The 19,318-nt window shown below is 40.8% G+C and overlaps 3 protein-coding genes across 9 annotated transcripts in view; 2 read left to right on the top strand and 1 right to left on the bottom strand.

Moving 5' to 3' along the window:
- Positions 1-5,309, bottom strand: part of mettl25 (methyltransferase like 25) — a 14,156-nt gene extending 8,847 nt beyond the window's left edge. For both annotated transcript variants that reach the window (XM_044185557.1, XM_044185558.1), the window contains exons 1-5: positions 4,946-5,309; positions 2,582-2,743; positions 2,319-2,425; positions 1,587-2,171; positions 1,159-1,306 (exon numbers count right to left, since the gene is read on the bottom strand). In XM_044185557.1, the coding sequence (XP_044041492.1) occupies positions 1,159-1,306; positions 1,587-2,171; positions 2,319-2,425; positions 2,582-2,743; positions 4,946-5,162 (1,219 nt within the window). In that variant the 5' untranslated portion in view covers positions 5,163-5,309. The remainder of the gene's footprint in view (positions 1-1,158; positions 1,307-1,586; positions 2,172-2,318; positions 2,426-2,581; positions 2,744-4,945) is intronic.
- cracr2ab (calcium release activated channel regulator 2Ab) lies at positions 3,750-19,318 on the top strand. Of its 5 annotated transcripts, none has more exons than XM_044185553.1 (18): positions 3,750-3,811; positions 9,504-9,881; positions 11,118-11,229; positions 11,485-11,674; positions 11,834-11,980; positions 12,948-13,038; positions 13,654-13,749; positions 14,110-14,297; positions 14,540-14,611; positions 14,821-14,869; positions 14,979-15,061; positions 15,351-16,041; positions 16,210-16,348; positions 16,874-16,955; positions 17,649-17,763; positions 18,287-18,388; positions 18,528-18,604; positions 18,697-19,318. In XM_044185553.1, the coding sequence occupies exons 2-18, from the start codon at positions 9,729-9,731 to the stop codon at positions 18,782-18,784; spliced, it is 2,475 nt and encodes an 824-aa protein (XP_044041488.1). In that variant the 5' UTR covers positions 3,750-3,811; positions 9,504-9,728; the 3' UTR covers positions 18,785-19,318. The 5 variants fall into 5 exon arrangements, 4 of the variants coding, with proteins under 4 accessions (XP_044041488.1, XP_044041491.1, XP_044041489.1 ...); XM_044185556.1 differs by lacking the exon at positions 3,750-3,811 and adding an exon at positions 7,976-8,635 and having other exon boundaries at positions 15,444-16,041; XM_044185554.1 differs by lacking the exon at positions 3,750-3,811 and adding an exon at positions 7,976-8,635 and having other exon boundaries at positions 16,213-16,348.
- ccdc59 (coiled-coil domain containing 59) lies at positions 5,400-7,971 on the top strand. 2 transcript variants are annotated; one of them, XM_044185562.1, is made up of 4 exons: positions 5,400-5,694; positions 6,022-6,382; positions 7,410-7,518; positions 7,691-7,971. In XM_044185562.1, the coding sequence occupies exons 1-4, from the start codon at positions 5,547-5,549 to the stop codon at positions 7,853-7,855; spliced, it is 783 nt and encodes a 260-aa protein (XP_044041497.1). In that variant the 5' UTR covers positions 5,400-5,546; the 3' UTR covers positions 7,856-7,971. The 2 variants fall into 2 exon arrangements, with proteins under 2 accessions (XP_044041497.1, XP_044041499.1); XM_044185564.1 differs by having other exon boundaries at positions 7,407-7,518.

Raw genomic sequence — 19,318 nt, 5'->3', positions numbered from 1 at the left:
CACATGAGCTGGCCTGCATCCCAGACTTCACTGTAAGGCCAACAGGAAAGAGAAAGTGTGTGTGTGTGTGTGTGTGTGTGTGAATGCCTTTGTTCACTTCTTTAAAAGATCAAGCAAGAGTTCAAGAAACAAGGATGGAAAGGAGTGTTTTCAATCAGCTGTCGTGATATCATTTTCCGCTCTTGGCTTAAGCTATGGCGGGGCCCTGATGACGTGAGGGTCGAAGGTCGCGCTGTTAACAAGAGATGATGTGATACTGTATCGACTATAGCGAGAGCTCTTTCTTATAGATACGCAGAGGCTAAAGTCACAGCATGAGGACACATGTAGACGATTTCATACCTCATAAACTGAGCAGTGAAGGAGCACAAAACGAGGATGATATCAGCCTGTTATCCCGCATTTTGGCACCTGAATTAACCTCCAAGGTGAGGCGGTTGTAGACGATGACATACAATATCCTCAGTGTGGAAGTCCAAGCTAACTAAATAACAGCAAAGTCCTACTAAACCAAGATTAAATACCTCACACTAGTTGGACAATCAATCACATCCAATTGATTCCCTGCTAAATTAACAGGTCAAAAAAATTCATTTTTAGCCGCCTTAAACAGCCATCCTAAATCCATAAATCCACTCTAATGGCTCAAACTGTGGCTTTCTGAGCTCAACTCAATCTCCAGAAGGTTAAGTTGGCTGAATCTCCAGACTGTCAGCGGAACATTTGACTTGTTTACTATAAAATGTGAGTTTAAGTGTTTATGTGGCTTTATATGGGAAGATGATACTTCATTTCAGATTGGATCAGAGTGATGAAGCAGGTGTCTGAGGTGGGATTATGGGATGTGTGAGTGAGTGAAAAAGAAGGAGAGAGGTAGAAATGGAGAGAAAGACTGTGAGCTCTGTGTACAAAAGAAACCATATGTTCGCAAAAAAATGATGGAGTGTGTATGTGTCTTCTTCATGGGTAGAGACTGCTTTGTGAGGGTTAAGACTTGGTTTTAGGGTACAAGTTACAATTGGGTTAAGGTTAGGCATTTAGTTGTCATGGTTAAGGTTAGGGTAAGGGGCTAGGGAAAGTATTATGTCAATGACTGTCCTCCGCGGGTATAGTGAAACAAACGTGTGTGTGTGTGTGTGTGTGTGTGTGTGGGGTTACCCTGTCCGGCAGGGTCAAACTCCTCAGACAGCAGGTGATAGCAGCAGCCCACGCTGCAGACTGCTGCCAGCTCCGGTTTAGCCACAAACATCCTCAAGGTGCTGGGAGCCAAGTCGCCACACGTGTGCAGGCCGACCATGACCGCGTCCTGGAATTCAGAGAAAGGAGGGGAGGGAAGAAGAGGAGGGGAGGTGTGGAGATCGATGGTAAAATTTATTGATGATGACGCGCTGCAGATTTGGCACTGCAATAACGTCCCACACTTGCTCCAGTAATGCAAACTCCAGCTGCTATGACAGACTTGTAATTTCAGGAGCTGCTGTGGGAATCATGCTTTGCTACTATACTGTACAGGGTTCCTATCTGCACCACCACCAAATCTATTTTCAACATTTACTTTTGGCTTCTTTTGCCTTTGATTTGCTCACCTCCAGCTCGTTAATGAGCTCTCGGAGCTCCGTTTCCGCAGTAACGTAAGATGTGAGGGGTGAAAACACGGTGCTGGTGACGTCGGTTCTGTTCTGAGCTTTCCTCTCCAGGTTCTCCCTCTTCCTTCGCTCCCTCTCCTCACCACTCAATTGGCTGGAGGGAACTCTGGGGGATGTAGTCTGTATCACATCCACTGATAGGGCACTAAGGAAGAGCTCCTCTGTTTCTGGGTTTGGCTCTGAATGACTCTCCACTGCAGGGTTGACATCTGATAAGCCGATTAACAACTTCTCCTCCTCCTGTGACACAACTCCTGCCCCATCACCATATAAAACATCATCGTCTCCATTCATTCCAAGCTTTATTTCTACTAACTCCTCCTGAGGTGAATGTGTGGCCTCGCCCTGTGCCTTCACTGCCTTTCTGTGCTTCTGGTACACCCTGGAGAACTTCTTTAACTTCCTGTTCCTCTCCTGGGCTCCGTGGGTGTTGGTGGTGGAGGAGTCAATGCCATAGACCCGGAGGCCATACTGCAGAGACAGGAAGGAGCTCAGGTAGCCTTTTCCCGAGCCTACATCTATCACCTGGGTGGGAGAGAAAAGAGAAAAGGAAAAATCAAATACAAAATCAGGTTACTAACATTAAATGTAATTCTGTTCACAGTTCTATCAAGTCTCTCCTAAACAGAGCCTTTAAAGGTATTCATTGCAACTTTAAAAATGCTATTCTACCTGTTTGACTCCACAGCGCTGGGCCAGACAGGCCACCACCTCAGACATGGACTGGACCTCATGAGATTTCTTAGAGTTCATAAACTCATCTGGCTCCAGCTGAGCACCTGTGTTAGACAGAACAAAAAAATGCATGTAATATTCATCAATTCCATAACAGTTTCACAATTTGAGTTGGACATTCCTGGACAATCCTTGACTGGTTTCCTACTCTCAGCATGAAACAATGTGTGTGTTCAGACCGTCCATTCATCCCTACCTACCTATCTCTTCCCTGCTCTCTCTGAGGGCCTGCAGTAGCTCATCCCGGCTCATACAGACTCCAAGGCCAGGCAGAGAGTGGGCCTTGGCCGCCTGCAACAGTTCACGGGTATCAACCAGCCGGTTTGTATCATTGCAAAACCCGAATGTGGTCCTGGATTGCTCTGTTTAGGGAGACAGAAAGAAATCATGGTAAAGTTGCACATAAACTGTGTTTGGCTTTTCAAGTAAACAGCTATTTTTTTGTGTGTTTTGTTCTTTTTGGTGGAACTTTGTATTTAGTTCTGTGTGTATGGTAGATACTAAAACTTTATACACTCATTCAAAGTTTTCAGATTTTAGTGCTAGGAATGATATTACTTAGAGGATAAGTTCACCCAAATGACAAAAAAAACTAACATTTTGTCTCGCTTACATCTTTTATACAGTATGCCTTATTAGAAAGTGGCACCAAGAATGCTATTCTACAAATTTTCATATTTTTAAAGGTTATATTGATAACACTTTTATGTAGACAAATATAAAAAAAATATATATACATCCACAGAGCTTTTAGAAAGGTGCGGAATAAAACACTTTTCCTAAATAAAAAATTATGATTGTGAATTAATTTAAAAATGTATTTTAAAAACTTTGACGGGTCCAAAATGAATGTTTTGTTTGTCTTTATGTGAGATGTCTGATGTTTGGTTCCTGCTTCTAACAAGGTTTGTGAGCCAATAGTATAACGACGTTGGTATCACGTGGTATAGTTGCCAGTTAGTGTGGAAAAAACGGACAGACGTTAGCACATATTAACTATTTAATATCTTAATAGTCAATAACATAACCCATAAAATTACAGTTCTCCATATTTAAACAAAATAAACAGCAACTACCATCGCCGGCATAGTTCTTCAAACCTGAACTAATGTGTTGTCACCGGTTAGATTGTCAAAATCAGAAAAATAACACCTTCAATCCCTGATGAGCTACGTTAGCATTAGTAACGGTTGCGTCCAGTTACCTAAAGTTATAGTTCCCTCAAAGAATGTAACGTTATAACGAAGATGCGTATCAGAGGGGATTTAGAAGTGGGCCAGGCTCCGACATAACCGATGGCCCGGGGCCAGTACAAGTTTATGCAGGGCAAGTTGATTGGCGGGACTGGTCCGCTTATGAAAAGACGGTCGCGCTTCTCTAAGAACCGAGTGGACGTGGGATCCCAGTATTACCAATGAGGCATGTCGAAGGTAAATTAAATTTCCGAACTACTGTAAATCTGCTCATTATAGTGTTTAGACCCAAAACGTTATGGAGGATGTCATCTCATATAGCAGTCTAACGTTAGCCCTATTATGAGACACTTCGCTGAGGTACTTGTGGCTAGCTAGCCATGTAGCCAGCTGCATTGAGCTCAACAGCTACGGTACTCACGTTAATATAAAAATCTGAAAATACTGACATGATCAGCCGTCCTTTCTCTCTGTAGCGCTGAGCTGTTTTTTATAATCCGCTATGATTATATTTATATTTGTTTTCAGCAAGAAAACACTTCGACTAATGTTAGGTCAACGCTAAGCTAACACTAACGCTAGCTAACTTAAACTTTTACAGTAGCTGTCTGTCTAATGTGGAGCGCCGTGGGTTTTATTAGCATCCCTACTATATACTGTACTCTTTGATTGGATTAAAATGTAAATATTTACCTTATGCCTTATAGTGTAAGGATGGTTGAAATGTCATTTTACGGTAAGTGTTGCAATATAGGGCCCCTATAATTATTAAATGATGGGGGAAAAGGGGTTACCTAAAGCTAGCTAGCCATCTCCTAAGATTACAACTGTTGTGCCCAAAACGGACTGCCTGCCCGACATTGACCCAATTTGCTATACTTGCATGTCATGACCTCTACTATAAGTCCTGAAAAGCTTGTCATAGTTAGCCTTTGCAATCCTGAGTTTGGGGGTGGGGGCAATCTAAATTATTCTCAGTGGGATAATTTACACTTACCATTTACATAATTTACACAAGAAATTATTAGTAAGATCTATATCATAATCAGGGCAGCATTTTAATGTACAGTATCAGATATGTTCATGTCGGGTGCACTCCTTTTTCTGCACAGCCATAAACACCACCGCACAAAGTAACCTAAATCTATAGCTATAAGTTGCAAAATGAATTCATCACTCTATCGCGAAAGATTTATCACTTGATATGTCTGAGTCTCACTCCACTCGACCATGAAATGTGCAGGTTGTGCAACAAACTGGCAACCACTGGAAGGGGGAGTGCGTCATCTAGTGGCTGGATGTTATCAACGTTATCAATAGCTCCTTTAAGGCAACTTTGAGTTCTCATTAGCAAGAACTAAATGTATTTACCTTTTGCTTTGTGTTCTGGCTCCCTCTGCTGGTCACTGCATGAGCTAACGATTGACAGGACCTCCTGAGGTGGCACGGCCATGAACCGGTTCCACACGTCGTGAGTGTAAAACGCCACAGTGTGAGCATTGGCGATGCTCAGAGTTATAGACAGAAACCGCTTGACTTCATCTATCCGCCGCTGAATTTCTGTGAGGCTGTATGAGGACGATATCATATTAAAAAGCTCTCTAGCGAGGACCCGAATGAAGCATGTAAGAAGTCGTCCACTGCTGATGTGTGTCTAGGCATTACCAGTCGAAAATATTGTTCGATGATTTGGCAATATATGCGATTTAAAAATAATACATGCATACATACATACAAGGGGAGACATTTAGGGTGTACAAAAAGACACACCCCAAATGCGTTGGTGTTAAATGAACCGACTCGGAAATATGTAAAATATATATAATTTTTTCAAGATTGGATGCTGCGTAATTGATTTTTCATGTCTATCTTGGAAACGTCATCGCCCCGCGTCTGTAAGGAAATGGCATGCAGACTGAACCACGCATGAGTGTTGTAAACATTTAACTTTTCCTGATAAGATTGAACTGAAATGGCACCGGCAGATCAAAAAATGAAGAATAAGAAGTTTACAGCGAAAGATGGCAACTGGAAGAAATCAAAAAATAACGCACAGGGGGTCAAGAAGAAGAGGAAATGGGTCCCCGAGCACAAAGTATTCGAAGGCAGTGTTAAGGAAGGTAAGTTCATGCTAAACACAACTAATAGCTACTCTGTAACAGTAGTTAGATAATTTATGGGGGCTTGATTAATTCACCTAGCTGCATTTAAAGAGAAAGCCTATCTGCACATGTAGCTATATAATTTTATCTCTAGATAAACATGATGCCGAACTCAACTGAGAAATCTCTCAATTTAAACTGGTATTTCTACGTGACACACTTTGATTCTAGCTAAAATCTCGAGATTTCACTTCCAGTAAATTTGGCATATCCAGCAGGCAACCCTCTATTGAAATACAATATTGACATAATATTTCATGGTATTCCTTTGTCTTCTGTCTTCAGGTCAGGGGTTTGCTTTAAAGAGGAAGCAAAAAGTCAAACATGAGTACAACAAGCTGCTGCGGAAGGAGAAGAAGAAGAACCCTGAGTCCAAACCGCTGTACGAGGATGAGTACCCAGAACACCTCAGGCATCTATACATGGCCGAGGCAGAGCAACTGAAGAATGCGGCTTGGACCAATAGAATGAACAGGAGTAAGCAGAGAATGAAAGGGCAGGAGAAGGGAGAAGAGAGAGGTGAAAATGATGCTGCTGCATGCCAGAGTGAAGCTGCTGATCCAGATCCAGAAGTTACTGGTGGATCTGAGCTGACAGATTCTGTCACTGGGAACCCTGAACCAACAGCAGCCTCAGAGAAAGAAAGGTGAGAAAACATTGAGACTCGCAGCTGTAAAACATAATTTAGCCTGAATCTCTGAGATTTTGAGTGACTTTAAGTGATCTGAGTGCCCAATTACCGTAAAGTATTGCACATGGGAGAACAGTTGCACAATCTTGTTTGGATGAACTTTTTTCAATAGAATTTCAGTGCTTGTGCCTCGACAGCTTTGAGTTCTCTTAAATTTAAAGGGGAACACCACCGATTTTATACATCATAGTCTGTTTACAGGTCTTGCAGTTCTACTGCATATGTGAAAATGTTGTTTAGTCTTTTGTAGCTGCACATGGAGCTGTGTGAAATCTGAAATTGTCTAAAGTGAGGTCACCTGAGGCAGCGTCGGTGAGTTTACCAGACCTCTGTAGCCCACTCCTCATCTCTGCATGAGACTAGCGGCTCGAGGCTACATTAGCTGCTACTAGCATAACACACTTAAATCTCTGACTGAGCTGTCGGCGGTCAAGTTGGTAATGTAGGTGCCAGGTTTTGATGAGGAAGAAGAATGCATGGAAGAAAAAAGACAATATCTCTGGTTCTGCTGCATTGAATTTTATCCTCTTCTTTTTTTAATTGTCCATCATGAGTCCGACTGTGTGATAGGAGTGCAATGCTAAAACAATGGGGTACTCTTTTAAGTGGCCAGTGCAACATCTGATAATTAATTTTAGCTAATTATTGCTATATATTTATCATTTTGATGTGTTAGATACTCACCATTGGTTTTAAGGTGAAATCCTCGAAACTCCAAAATGTAAACTCTTTCAGAAACCATAGAACAAAGCTTTTTAAGCTTTAAGACTTTTTTTTTTTTTTTTACATCCACAGATTTTTTTTTGTCTCATAAGAGCACTGTAAATGTTTGTAATCTACAGACAGAAATCTGTCAGTTTAAGTGGAAACATAAAAATTGCCTAAATTGGAGTGTAGTTTCATTATTTGTTTTATTCTTTGACTGTCAATTTTCAAGCAGATTGGGTAACAGAGTAATACTGCCTTTAATATTCTCTAGCAGTCTTCCGATGAGCAACCGCATGAGGAAGAAAATGCTGAAGAAGACGTCTTACCAGAAGACAAAAGAGGAATTTGAGACAATCAAAGAAAAACGGAAAAATAAGAAAGAGGTGAAGTGTTTCTTTTTATTGTTTATTAACGATTACTCATGGAAAAAGCAAGGTCCCAGATTTTTGTTTTTTTTGTGACATCAAATTGCTGTCTGACTTTCCACTGACAGGTCTTGTTCTTTTGCTTTTTTTTAATTTATTTATTTTTTTTGTTTTGTTTGTTTAATCCCAGGAGTACCTGAAGAACAAGCAGCAGAGAGAAGAGGCCATTCAGAAGTACAAAGAGAAAAAGATGGAGACGTTTCAGATGCTGAGCAAAAAGACCAAGAAAGGACAGCCTAATCTGAACCTCCAAATGGAGTATTTGCTTCAAAAGATCCAAAGAACTGAGAAATGACTCCCAAGTCAGAGCTGATACTGGAGGATTAATGGGAAATGGACCATGCCTGTATTTGATTATGGAATTTAAAAAACAATTACAACTACCTGAGGACAATCAGGATTGTGCCATTCGGGGGTTCAGTATTTGGTCCCAGAAAACTTAATACTGTGGCCCATTTTAATCTCAGACCACAAGAGGGCATTGTAAGATATGAAGAGATGGGAAAACATGCTCATGTAAGACATTCTTTCAATCAATAAATATTAGTTTCTTGTAAAGTTTTTTTTTTTTTCAAATGGCCAACCAATTCCAGCTGTAGCTAATTACCATGACACAAAATAATCATTCAGTAATTTAAGCAACAGTCAACTAGTTTTGCTTTTATTAACTCTTACAAATGACTCCAAAATCCTGTAACGTTCTGATTCAACTTTAATTCTAAACTTCCACTTTGAAGTTCCTAATAAATCTATTAACGTCAATGTCAATAACACATTCAAGATACTAGTGGTCTTGAGTCTGCTGTTGTCATAGTTACATGCAATGTAAACCGGTTGCATACATGTAGCCCGCATAAAGAGAGTTCACCCTGCAGCCCTCTTAGTGTGGGAGCAGCGTGTGGACTCAGGCTGCAAAGCCTCCGGCTGCTTCCTCATGACATCACATGGTTGCAGAGTGACTTCTCTAGCATTCATCTGTGAGGCAAGACTTCCTAAACACAGAGTGCCCTCACTGCTCTGTTGATACTGAGAGCGGAAAAAGGCTTCAGTTTCTTCTGCGTATCATTTGTAAAAGGTAAGACCTTTCCTGCTGTTTCTGGTTTATTTAAAGAAGTGATTTGTAGTTCACTGCAAAGCACGTTTAAGCTGTGTATCTAGTTAACTACGTTTGAGAGCAGAAAAAATATGACAATTTTTTTTATTTGTTTTAAAGATATGCCCAATGCTTTTCTTATCCTGTATACTTAATATTTAGAAGAGTTAAAGAGTTTCTGATAGTAATGTCATACTGGAGAGGGTAACAATATTGAGGGCTCTGGATAAAGGGAATTTATTTGTGTTCAAAAAGTCCTTTGAGGATACTAAGTAGAGTATAATGTATTTAATGTCCAATTTTCAGTTTTTAATTTTCTGCAAAGCCGAAACTCAATGTCTTAACTAACAAATAAAAACTTTTCCATCACAAGAAGAATATTTGAAATTATTTAGAATCTCTGACAAGACCAACTGCACTCCAGCTCTTTAACAGTGCAAACAAGACGGTGTTTCGAAGCCTTGTTTGAGTCGTAAAATTGTGACGAAAACAAGAAACGTCTGCGAGAGCACAGAGGGGATACATTACAGCTCTGAGTTCAGCTGTGACTCTGCCTCTTGGTGTAACGGCTCTTGCAGTCTTGCAGGCATTATGCTGTCATGTGTTCTGTATGGCGGGGTATTAGGATAATCCTTTACACTGTGTTTACATACCTTTTGTGAGTTGCTTGTTCCTAGCTTATTAGAAAAGGGAAGTTCTGTATAGTTGTAACAAGTGTGGTACTGTTGCATTAATGTTCTGATCGCTTGTGTAACCCAACATTTTCCCACTAGTTTTCTCAAAAAAATGTCACCTTTCCCATGCTTTAGTAAGATGAACTGTATTTGTACTGTTTCTCTCTGTCTCACAGGAGCCTGCAACCTGTTTTGAGTACATGTATAAGCCACAAAGTTATTAGCAGTCTCATAATCTGATGCAACTTCCTGTCTCCGTCGTGATGGCGACTATAAGAGCCCCAGAGCACCGGATACAGGGCCAGTGAGGAGGCCTGATGTCTGATTTCACTCCTGACTGCCATTGAAATACATTTCACTTACACGCCGTGCTGCTCAAGTGTCCTTAAAGAGTCCCAGACATGGAGGGGGAAGGCAGGGTGAATGGCTTTGGACTGAAGCCAGGGAGGAGGGCCTCAGACTGGGGTCGAATCACCCTGCTGGACAAGACCAAGGAGTTCTTCCGGACCTGCGATGTGGAGGGCAAAGGCTTCATCACCCGCACCGATATGAGGGTTAGAGAAGGAGGCAGTGTGTGTGTGTGTGTGTGTGTGTGTGTGTTAAAGTGTTTTTATTAGGTTGAAGTTGGGATGGAGTGACTATGGTTAAGAGCACATTTGTAAAGTCTGCACACTATTGGAGATTTAAGCTGTCCAGTTTATCAGGAGAGATGTTGATGGCATGATTTTAGAGCTGCAACACATTATTTTCTTAAAGATGAATCTGCTGGATACTTTACTGATTAATCAATGAAATGTTTGGTCTATAAAATGCAGAAAAATGCCCATCACAAACAACAGCTCTAAACCCAAAGATATTCATATAACTGTCACATAAGACCACAAAAAGTAGAAATGATTCACATTTTAGAGGCTGGATCCAGCACATTTTTGACATTTTTTAATTTTCTGTCAAAAAAAAGAATTCATTAATTGACTAATTGTTTTAACTCTGCATGTTTAAGAGAGGCTTGTTTTCCCTAGACACACTCATTCTTTAATGTCTCACATTCTTTTAAAATGCATGGGTGCTCTGCGAATGCATTAAGCCTCCACTAAGAAGAACAAAAGGTGAAGAGGACACGCTTTTACCTGTGGCATAATTTAGCATCCTGTGGTGCTGTAATGACGGTGAATGGCAAGCAGGAAACACTTAGTGTCATGGTTGCCGTTTTTGCTTCAATTCTGAAAACTTTTTTTCTCCGTGTTATGTCACTATTGTTAAGGAAGCACTTAACACACTCGAACAGCCATTGAAGTGGCAGGGTAGCACCATTGATGGAAATGTTTGAGTATAGGTTCAGCTCACTCACACACAGGCACACAAACACAATTTCACTGGCTGAAATGAAGAACACAGGCAGGAACCATACACACAAGTCTCTTCAAAGCGCTAACAGTGTCCGAGCTGTGTTGTCAGTTAATTAGGACAGGGCCCTTGTGAGCATCATGCCTTTTGTTGCTGGTGTTTGTGTTGAGGGTTTCCAAGAAAAGCTCTGTACAGTGACACATAAAACAGCCACTTTGTGCCAGTGTTTATTCTGCGCTAGGTGTGCTTGAGTTATACCAATACATTTTTATTTTACTTTATTGATTTAGATACTATTTATGCTGTTTATAAAAGTTATTTTAAATGGTTTCTAATCTAGCTCCTAACCACGTCTATTCTCAACTATGTGCTGTGTTTGGACTGTTAAGGCTGCTCAGTACAACAGCATTTAAGTGTCCTGTGTGTTTATGTTTTCCTGGCAGAGGCTTCACAGAGAGCTGCCCCTGTCTGCAGAGGAGCTGGAGGATGTGTTTGACTCTCTGGATACAGATCACACTGGTTACCTCACACTGGAGGCATTCTCCTCTGGATTCAGTAGGTTTCCTGCTGTCAGAGGCCTTTAGCTTGGTTCATTCTTTGTTCCAAAGTTCCAAAGTCTCACTTTAAAACTATTATCATGTATGTATTGTGTAGCTGTTATCTTTAGAATGCATGTCACTCTCCTGCTAGACGGGAAAGATGGCAGTATATGTTTTGGCAGTTAGCTAAAGCTAATGTCCAGATGCTACTGAGGTGCTGCTGCCACCCCTTAATACATCCATGCTGCCACCACGTGTGGGTTTATCTTAGGTCAGTTCCTGCATGGCCGAAGGATCTCTGTGACTGATGACCAAAATCAGGCCCCCAGCCCTGTCTTTAGGGCCAAGGAAGCCCTTTATCAGAGCCAATGGGAAGCCAAGCTGTCAGGAGTTGAAGACGAGGAAGAGGGGCACTTCTGTATGCTGCTTGAAAGCCTGGGGGCCAGTAATGTGTTTGAGGAGTGAGTGTAATCAATGCAAACCCTCAAGTGTATATGTATCTTTTGGTGTGTTTTGCACATGAAAACCATAATCCATACTTGACATGAGAAAAACCCTCAGGTGTGTTTTTAATTCAACTAATCTCCCTCTTTGTGTCTCCTCCTTTTCCCTCTCTCCAGTCCAGGCGAGGTGCGCAGTCTTTGGGCCCAGCTCAGGCGAGATGAGCCTCACCTCCTGTCCAATTTTGAGGAGTTTCTGGCCAGGGTCACCCAACAGATCAAAGAGGCCCACCAGGAGAAGAAGGAGATGGAGAGTGCCCTCCAGAGGTAATAGGACAGGACACACATGCACTCATGGCAACAACAACAACAACAAAAAAAAGCAACACTGTATTCCCTTCAGCTGTGGTGTTATACTCTTTTATAAGCTTTTTCTTGCCTCTAAGTGTGAAAGATGGGATATGAGAACAAGAGGAAGGGATGGAATGAATAGGGAATTAACATATGGTATGCAGGAAGGAGAATCAAACGCAGGGATTAAAGAAATGTGGTGTTTATTTACTGCTGCAACAGTTAGTGTGGATCCTGGGTTAAAAAGGCCACATTTCTCAATTGGTTCCCACACTTAAAGTGTTTTAAGTACAGTGATTTATGTACCACGTAAAGCAAATGTTCTTCTCTCTCACTCTAGCCACCTAAAGAATCAGTAACATAGCGGTGAGAGTGTTTGCATGGATTTACCTGTAATTCTCTATAGAACAACCCCTTTATCCGTGTCAAATGACCACTAATCTGGAGGCACACTGTGAAGTCCACCTTCTGCTGGTGTGGAAATCCATTAATACTATGCCTGACATGCCTGTGGACATGAAAAGCAGTAAGAAGTATAATATATCTTGGCCAATATTTTTGATAGATTTACTCCCATAATATTCAGAGCAACGTGTGAAGATAACGTCAAATTGCTGTTGTCCGTGTACACAGAATGTCTGTGATTTAGGCTGTTTTGTAAAACGTGTATGGTAGTTTTCCCATGGCACTGCATGGTACTGTGCAATAGTTTGTTGTTCCTCTAGACGTTACTAATTGGCTGTTTGGGTCTTAACATATTGTCTGAGGGAATGTAAATACCTCTCAGTATTCTTTTGAAAATGAACCTTAAGCTCAACCTAGACAACAAGGCTGTTCTGTTCCTAGATATTATATTATGTCATACTGCATGTCTTTCATCGATTTACCGTTAACCTTTAATAACTGTAATGTCTCTAAAATCTAGTACTGTCCCTCTTTGCAGGAAGGCTGCAACACATGATAGTGAGATCCGTCATTTATATGAAGAGATGGAGGCGCAGATCAAAAATGAGAAAGACAGGCTGCTACTAAAGGTACAAGAGCTCAAACACAAACAAAAACCGACCAAAGCTGCAACACCTTTAGCAACAAAATAACAGTTGTCAGAGTCAGAGAAATAATTTCCTGTTCTTTACAAAATGTTGACTTTGTTTTGGAAAGATGTTTTTAAAGTCTCCCTCCACCCAAAAATGTGTTTTGCTTGTTGTTACTTCACTTGGATGTTTGAGCTTCACTGTGCAGAATGATATCTGTGTTTGATACTAGGAATCTGTTTTCACATTGAAAAACGTTTCTGTGTTCATTTTAAAGTTTAAGACGTGTACGTACACAATGATTTGTGACATCACAACTAGTTTGGAAGCCAGTCATGGTCCAATATGCAACTTACACAAGTGTGATGTGAAAACTTTCGAAATAAACAATATTTGCATATTCATAGAGTCTGGAGTTTTCAATGAGGGAGAAGGAGTAGATGTCGTTTTTAAGAATTTTTAACAAGGTAGTTGAACTTTTTTGTGCAAAAACCCCAACCAGACACAAACTAGTATTCAAAGCAGAGTATTTTTATATGTCTTAATATCTTAATATATCATGTGCCTACTCCTTAGCTATTTGACCTTTAGCCTTTTCTTGTTCTGGCCGTGCAGGACTCTGGGCGTCTGCAGATGCGCAGCCAGGACCTGGAGCACCAACTGTTTTCAAAGGAGAAAGAGCTGGAACATCTTTTCCAGAAGCAGAAAAGGGTGAGCGCACATGTACAACACGTCTCATGACTCAAGTTAAATTACAATAACACGCAACATTTTAGATATTAAACATTCTGATATTAAGATGGATAATATTCTTGGCTTAGGTGGAAAAGTCAATACAAACTGTTGAAACATTTGACAAAGACATAATACACTAAAATGTTAAAAACATGAAAAGTTAGATCCAAGTCAGAATGCGTGTGACCATGGTCAAGTGGGTAGATGGTATTAATCCTTGTAGGGAGGGGTTTAAACAGCAGTCATTCAGTCCCGTTTCCACTGTAGATATACTTTAAGTACACTCACCCAGCATTAGTGCATTTCATTAATATTTTCTTCCACCTCTCCCTCCAGTTAGAACTCCAGTGCAGTGAGCTGAGCAGTGAGAAACAGGAGAGCCACGTGGAGAACGTCAAGCTGAAGATGACCAACGACGAGCTGTCCCGGGCGCTGGAGAGCACCAGCCAGGAGCTGGCGCTGGCCCAGGAGCAGCTGGCCATGCTGCAGGAGCAGGCTGCCCGGCTGCACCAGGAGAAAGAGATGTGGGTATACACACCTATTGCACATATTTAAATATTGTGTGTATTAACAATCATTTAAGAGTGTTTCCTTGCTACAGTTAATTCCCAACTATGTCCAAGATATGCCTAACCAATATTTAGTTGAACCTTAAACTTAAGTTTTAACTTAACCTTAAAGAAGTGAGGAGGTTTCTAAGACTACAAACACACATACTCACTTGTACTTTAGAGTGTTGAGAGTTTGTCATTCTGTCCTGTTTCAGGGAAATGTACAGAGTGACAGAGGGACTGCAGAGAGAGAAGCAAAGTCTCATGAAGCAGCTTGACCTCCTCAGGTACAATTAGGACATCCCATGAGCACATCAAATCTGGATAGTAGTTGGTTTTAATCTTTTTTTGGCTTCTGGTTCAGTCCTAATTGGCAAACATCGCAAATTAAGTTAAAGGATTTGCAAAGATTCAGGTGCTTTTTGTGCTTTTCAGTGCATTCTGTTCCACAGCAGATTCCATCTTTCTCATTCATTTCTCTTTTCAATCTCCCCAGAGAGATGAACAAACATTTAAAAGATGAGCGAGACATATGCTGCGGTGTAGTGAGTATACATTTGATCTAACTGCATTGCAGCTGCATCTATCATGGCGTTACCTGATTGATAAAATACCCCTGTAACACAAACTTACGTCCCCTTTGTTTTAAATAAGCCTCGAACCTCACTCAGAAAGAAGCAGAAGCAGAGAGCTGGCCTCGCCAATATATTTGATGACACCAGCCAGCCGGCCAAAAGGTGATTCATTTATCTTCCCAAAGCTCTTTAACACAAATCATCTCTGTCAGAGTGTTTCCTGTGTGACAAAGAAGAATTTCCGCCTCAGTGTGATGTGAAAAATCATTTATCAGAGGAGGAAAAACAGAGGATATCTGATTCTATACACTTACAACAATCAACTAAATTCACTTTTTTTGTTTAGATAAGACTAAAACCAGAAACATTTGAGTGCTCTGGCCTCCACATTTTCATTTCAGTCAAGTGAATTGATCCAGTATATCCTCTGTGTCTCCTCTGTTTTTTAAAGAGCCCCACTGTTGGTGGACGGGTCCTACCAGTCTCTGGAGGCCTTGCCAATAGAGCACCTTCAAATCGTGTTTGTTGCTTCCTCCTCCTGTAGTGAGGATGACACCACCACCACCCCGTCCTCCACAACCACTGTTAGCGCCCCCGCATGTCAACAACGGCCCACAGCAAAGAAAAACTCCGGCTTAGCCAATGGTTACGCCAACCCCGCTCCACCCAAAGTGCACGATGTGAAGGCAAAGACCAAAAAATCACCCGGCAAGATGGCCACCGCTAAGAGGGTAACAGGGAAAGACAGAGAAAGAGCAAAGAAAGTGGAAATTGAGAAGAAGAGAGGGGTAGAAGAGGAGGTCTTGGACGCCCCTCTGGACGGATGGCCCCTCCGTCGAGTCATCTCCATCGAGGAGGACCACCTGCCCCACCTGCTCCAAGGAGGGCCTCAACCTTTACTGCACCAGCTCAGTGAGGAGGAAGACGAAGAGGAAGACGAGGTGGACGATGAGGAAGAAGAGGAAGCTCAGAGTGACATTGAAACAAGTGTTGTAGCAGACCTCTCTGCCGCCCCACCCTCTAGTCACCCTGTGGTCCCTTTGTCAGCAGAAGCTCCTCCAGCAAGGAAATCCCGCTTCACCCGCACGAAAAAGACGCCCGTGTCTCCAAGAGGACAGCCTGTCGGGAAGGAGACCCAGCAAGTACGTCTGCAGCCTTGGAGCTTCAAATATGTTTTGAGCTTAACAAAAATGTGTTCTAACCTGTGGAGAAGTCACTACAGAGGTAATGAACCAGATAAAATGAACCACATTAACATTAATTTCTTTTTCTGTCTCTGTCTGCCTTTGCCTGTGTTTTATCTTCTTCAGAAGGCAAAAGAAGGAGCACTGTTAGCCCCAGACCGCCTGTTTAAAGTAGTCCTGGTTGGCAACTCGAGTGTAGGCAAGACATCTCTTCTACGCTCCTTCTGTGAGGGCCGTTTCCACCCTTCTACAACTGCTACTGTGGGTGAGAAGAGAAACATTGTAATAATATTGTATTGTATGTACAAAAGTGTCAGAGGCTGTTTTTGAACAAATTCGAATGGCACGTGTGTGTATGCGTGTGTTTGTGGATGCTAACACAGAAGATCAGAGGGCGACTCAGCATCACATGAAAGGGCTTGTGAAGTCACACTGCCTGTCAAAGAGTCCTGGCACACATTGTACTGCAGATTATGTCACTTCTGATGAATTTTTCTCCTTGCTTTCATCTTTCCCAACCCTCACTCCAGCCTTGTTATCTCCACTTTGTTCCCCCCTTCTCCTCTGAAATGAGGCACAGTCGGTATCACGCCTCGCTAGACCCCCTAGTGGCCATTTTTGCCTTTGTTGCTCTGTCAGAAAACAATGAATTTAATCAAATTTAAATTAAGTATGAGAAATGTAGCCACATATTTTATCATTCAACCAATGAAACTAAACAAAAACTAAACTAGCAAATTATTGATATATCCTGGTTATATTAAATAGATTTTTGTTATGTCTTGATCAGGTATTGACTACAGTGTGAAGACACTAACCCTGGACAATATGCAGGTAGCCATGCAGCTTTGGGACACAGCAGGTCAAGAGAGGTGAGTTTCTATTTTTTTTTTTTTTTTTTTTTTTTTTTTTTTTTTTAGATATAGAGCAAGTGAAGCTATAGGATATTTTAACCTAAATGAAATAAGTCAAAATCAAGATATAAGCCATAAATGTAATATTGAAATTCTTATAAATTATTGTTTACCAATTGCTACCCGAGTATGAATAATATGTCCTGACAGTTTTTTGGACATAGTTTTGCAGTATTATACCTCAAATGTTTCTGTATATTCAGTAAAAATTAAGTATACTTTAACTATACTAAAAGTTTAAATTCAATTTTTTTTTTTTTAAGTGTTTCACTGTACTACTTCAAAGGGTATTGATCCTCTAGCAGTACTTTAGCATACTTACTGTAAAATAAGTAAACTAATAAGCAATACTACTACAAGTGTACATTGGTGTATTTTTAAGTACACTATGAAGCAACACATAATAGTGTACAATAAGTATATTATTTAAAAGTATGATTTGATTAGTTGAAATATAAGCACAATTAAAGTGGGTTTTCATATATTATTATGAAGTATGTTGAATGGATTGACTGAAGAAAGTCACTTTTTAAAATATCTTTTCAATAAAATATTACAGTAGTAGTATTGAGGTGCCCTTCAAATATATAATACTAGTAGTTGTGTACAGTAGGTCAATGTGGTGACAGTCAGACTCTGTCATTGACACAGGTACCGCAGCATAACCAAGCAGTTCTTTCGCAAAGCAGACGGTGTGGTGGTGATGTACGACGTCACAGTGGAGGAGAGCTTCAAGGCTGTGCAACCCTGGCTCACCAATGTCCAGGTCCGACCTTTGACCCAAGGAGGTCCTCTGCAACTCTTGTTTTCATAACGTATAGAGATGGGAGATTATAGTGGAGTTTTTTTAATTATCAAACACTGACCCCTTGTTGCACTATTCCTTTGAGTCTCAAAGGAGTTTTTGAACATTTTTATAACCCATAGATCAAGCAAAGATCAAATAATTTTTCAAATCTTAAAGGTGCACTCCAGCAGCTGTACATGTTAAAGTCATGTTATCAAGTTTCATTATGGGAAGTGTAGGATCCAGTGATTTTAGAGCTTGACCCATTCTACAGAAGAACGGTCAGGATATCTTGGCCTTTGCTGCTTCAAGTCCACCAACTTGATGGAAGTACAGTTCACAGCAGACATTTTAACTTGTCATAGTAGGAAAGGCACAGGTTTTCCTAATAACATTAACAATGGCTGTGTTCTATTCAAGTGTCCCAGTAAGCCGTGACAGAAATGTCAAAATGTCTTCAGTAAAAAGGGCTATATTAAATCATTGAACTACTCTCTTTCAGGATGCAGCAGGAGAAGGAATCCCTGTCCTCCTTTTGGGCAACAAAATGGACATGGATGGAGACAGGGAGGTATCGTTCAAAGAGGCTGAGCAACTGGCTTATGTGAGTTAAATTCAATTGTATGTGCTCAAGTGCAATGAGGTTTTGATGCTAAAACACAGATGCTGACAGTTCTGATCATGACCACCAGCGAGTCTTGAATTAGTTACATTTCTTGACTTCCTGTGCATATCCTGTGTAGGAAAACAAGGTGATGTTCTTTGAGGTCAGTGCTTACACTGCCAAGAATGTGACAGAGTCCCTGACACACCTGGCCAGGTAAGATCAATGCTGTGAATCAAACAAGTGTGTAAAATAATAATAGGAAATTGATCGTGCAGTGATCTCTCTCTGTCTCTGTCTTTACTCAGAGTGTTAATGGAGCAGGAGGACAGGGTGAGAGACACAACAGTCATCCTCAATGCTCAGCCCATAAAGAAGAAAGCCTGCTGCAAGTGAAGTGTATACTCAATTTACTGAGTTATTTTTGGACATTGGATTTCCAGTGTTTTAAGACAATGCAAAGAAATCATTCTTGGACCTTAGCATAGAATGAAATTGTGTCTTAAACAAGTCTTCATTTTGACCCAGAAATCAAGTCGACATGAAGGAGTGTGTTGCCCATGTGAACGTGAAACCTACTGTTAAGCTTAAATGATGAGGCTCAGAGGAAGAGCTTGTCTAAAGTAACAAAATAAGGTGCTGCATCATTTCCTGTAAATAATGTTGCCAAATCAGAGTAGTGCTGCATGTAAGATTTAAAATAGAAACATATTCTGTATTATAATTGCTTTCGATACAAAATCATAAGGAAAAATGATAAATATACTGTAGCTTTTTCATAACTGAATGTTAGCTTTCCAGTCTTAATTTCTCTGTATTTGTCTGGCGTAGCATATGTTAATGTAGTTATATATTATGTTGAAGCTAAAACTGAAATAAATTATTTGGAATTCATTAAAATTAAATGAAAATCATGTAAGAAAAATCTGA

Source organism: Siniperca chuatsi, linkage group LG23 (genome assembly GCF_020085105.1).
Source record: "Siniperca chuatsi isolate FFG_IHB_CAS linkage group LG23, ASM2008510v1, whole genome shotgun sequence".
NCBI lineage: Eukaryota > Metazoa > Chordata > Actinopteri > Centrarchiformes > Sinipercidae > Siniperca > Siniperca chuatsi.
This window is presented reverse-complemented; position numbering and strand designations above follow the sequence as displayed.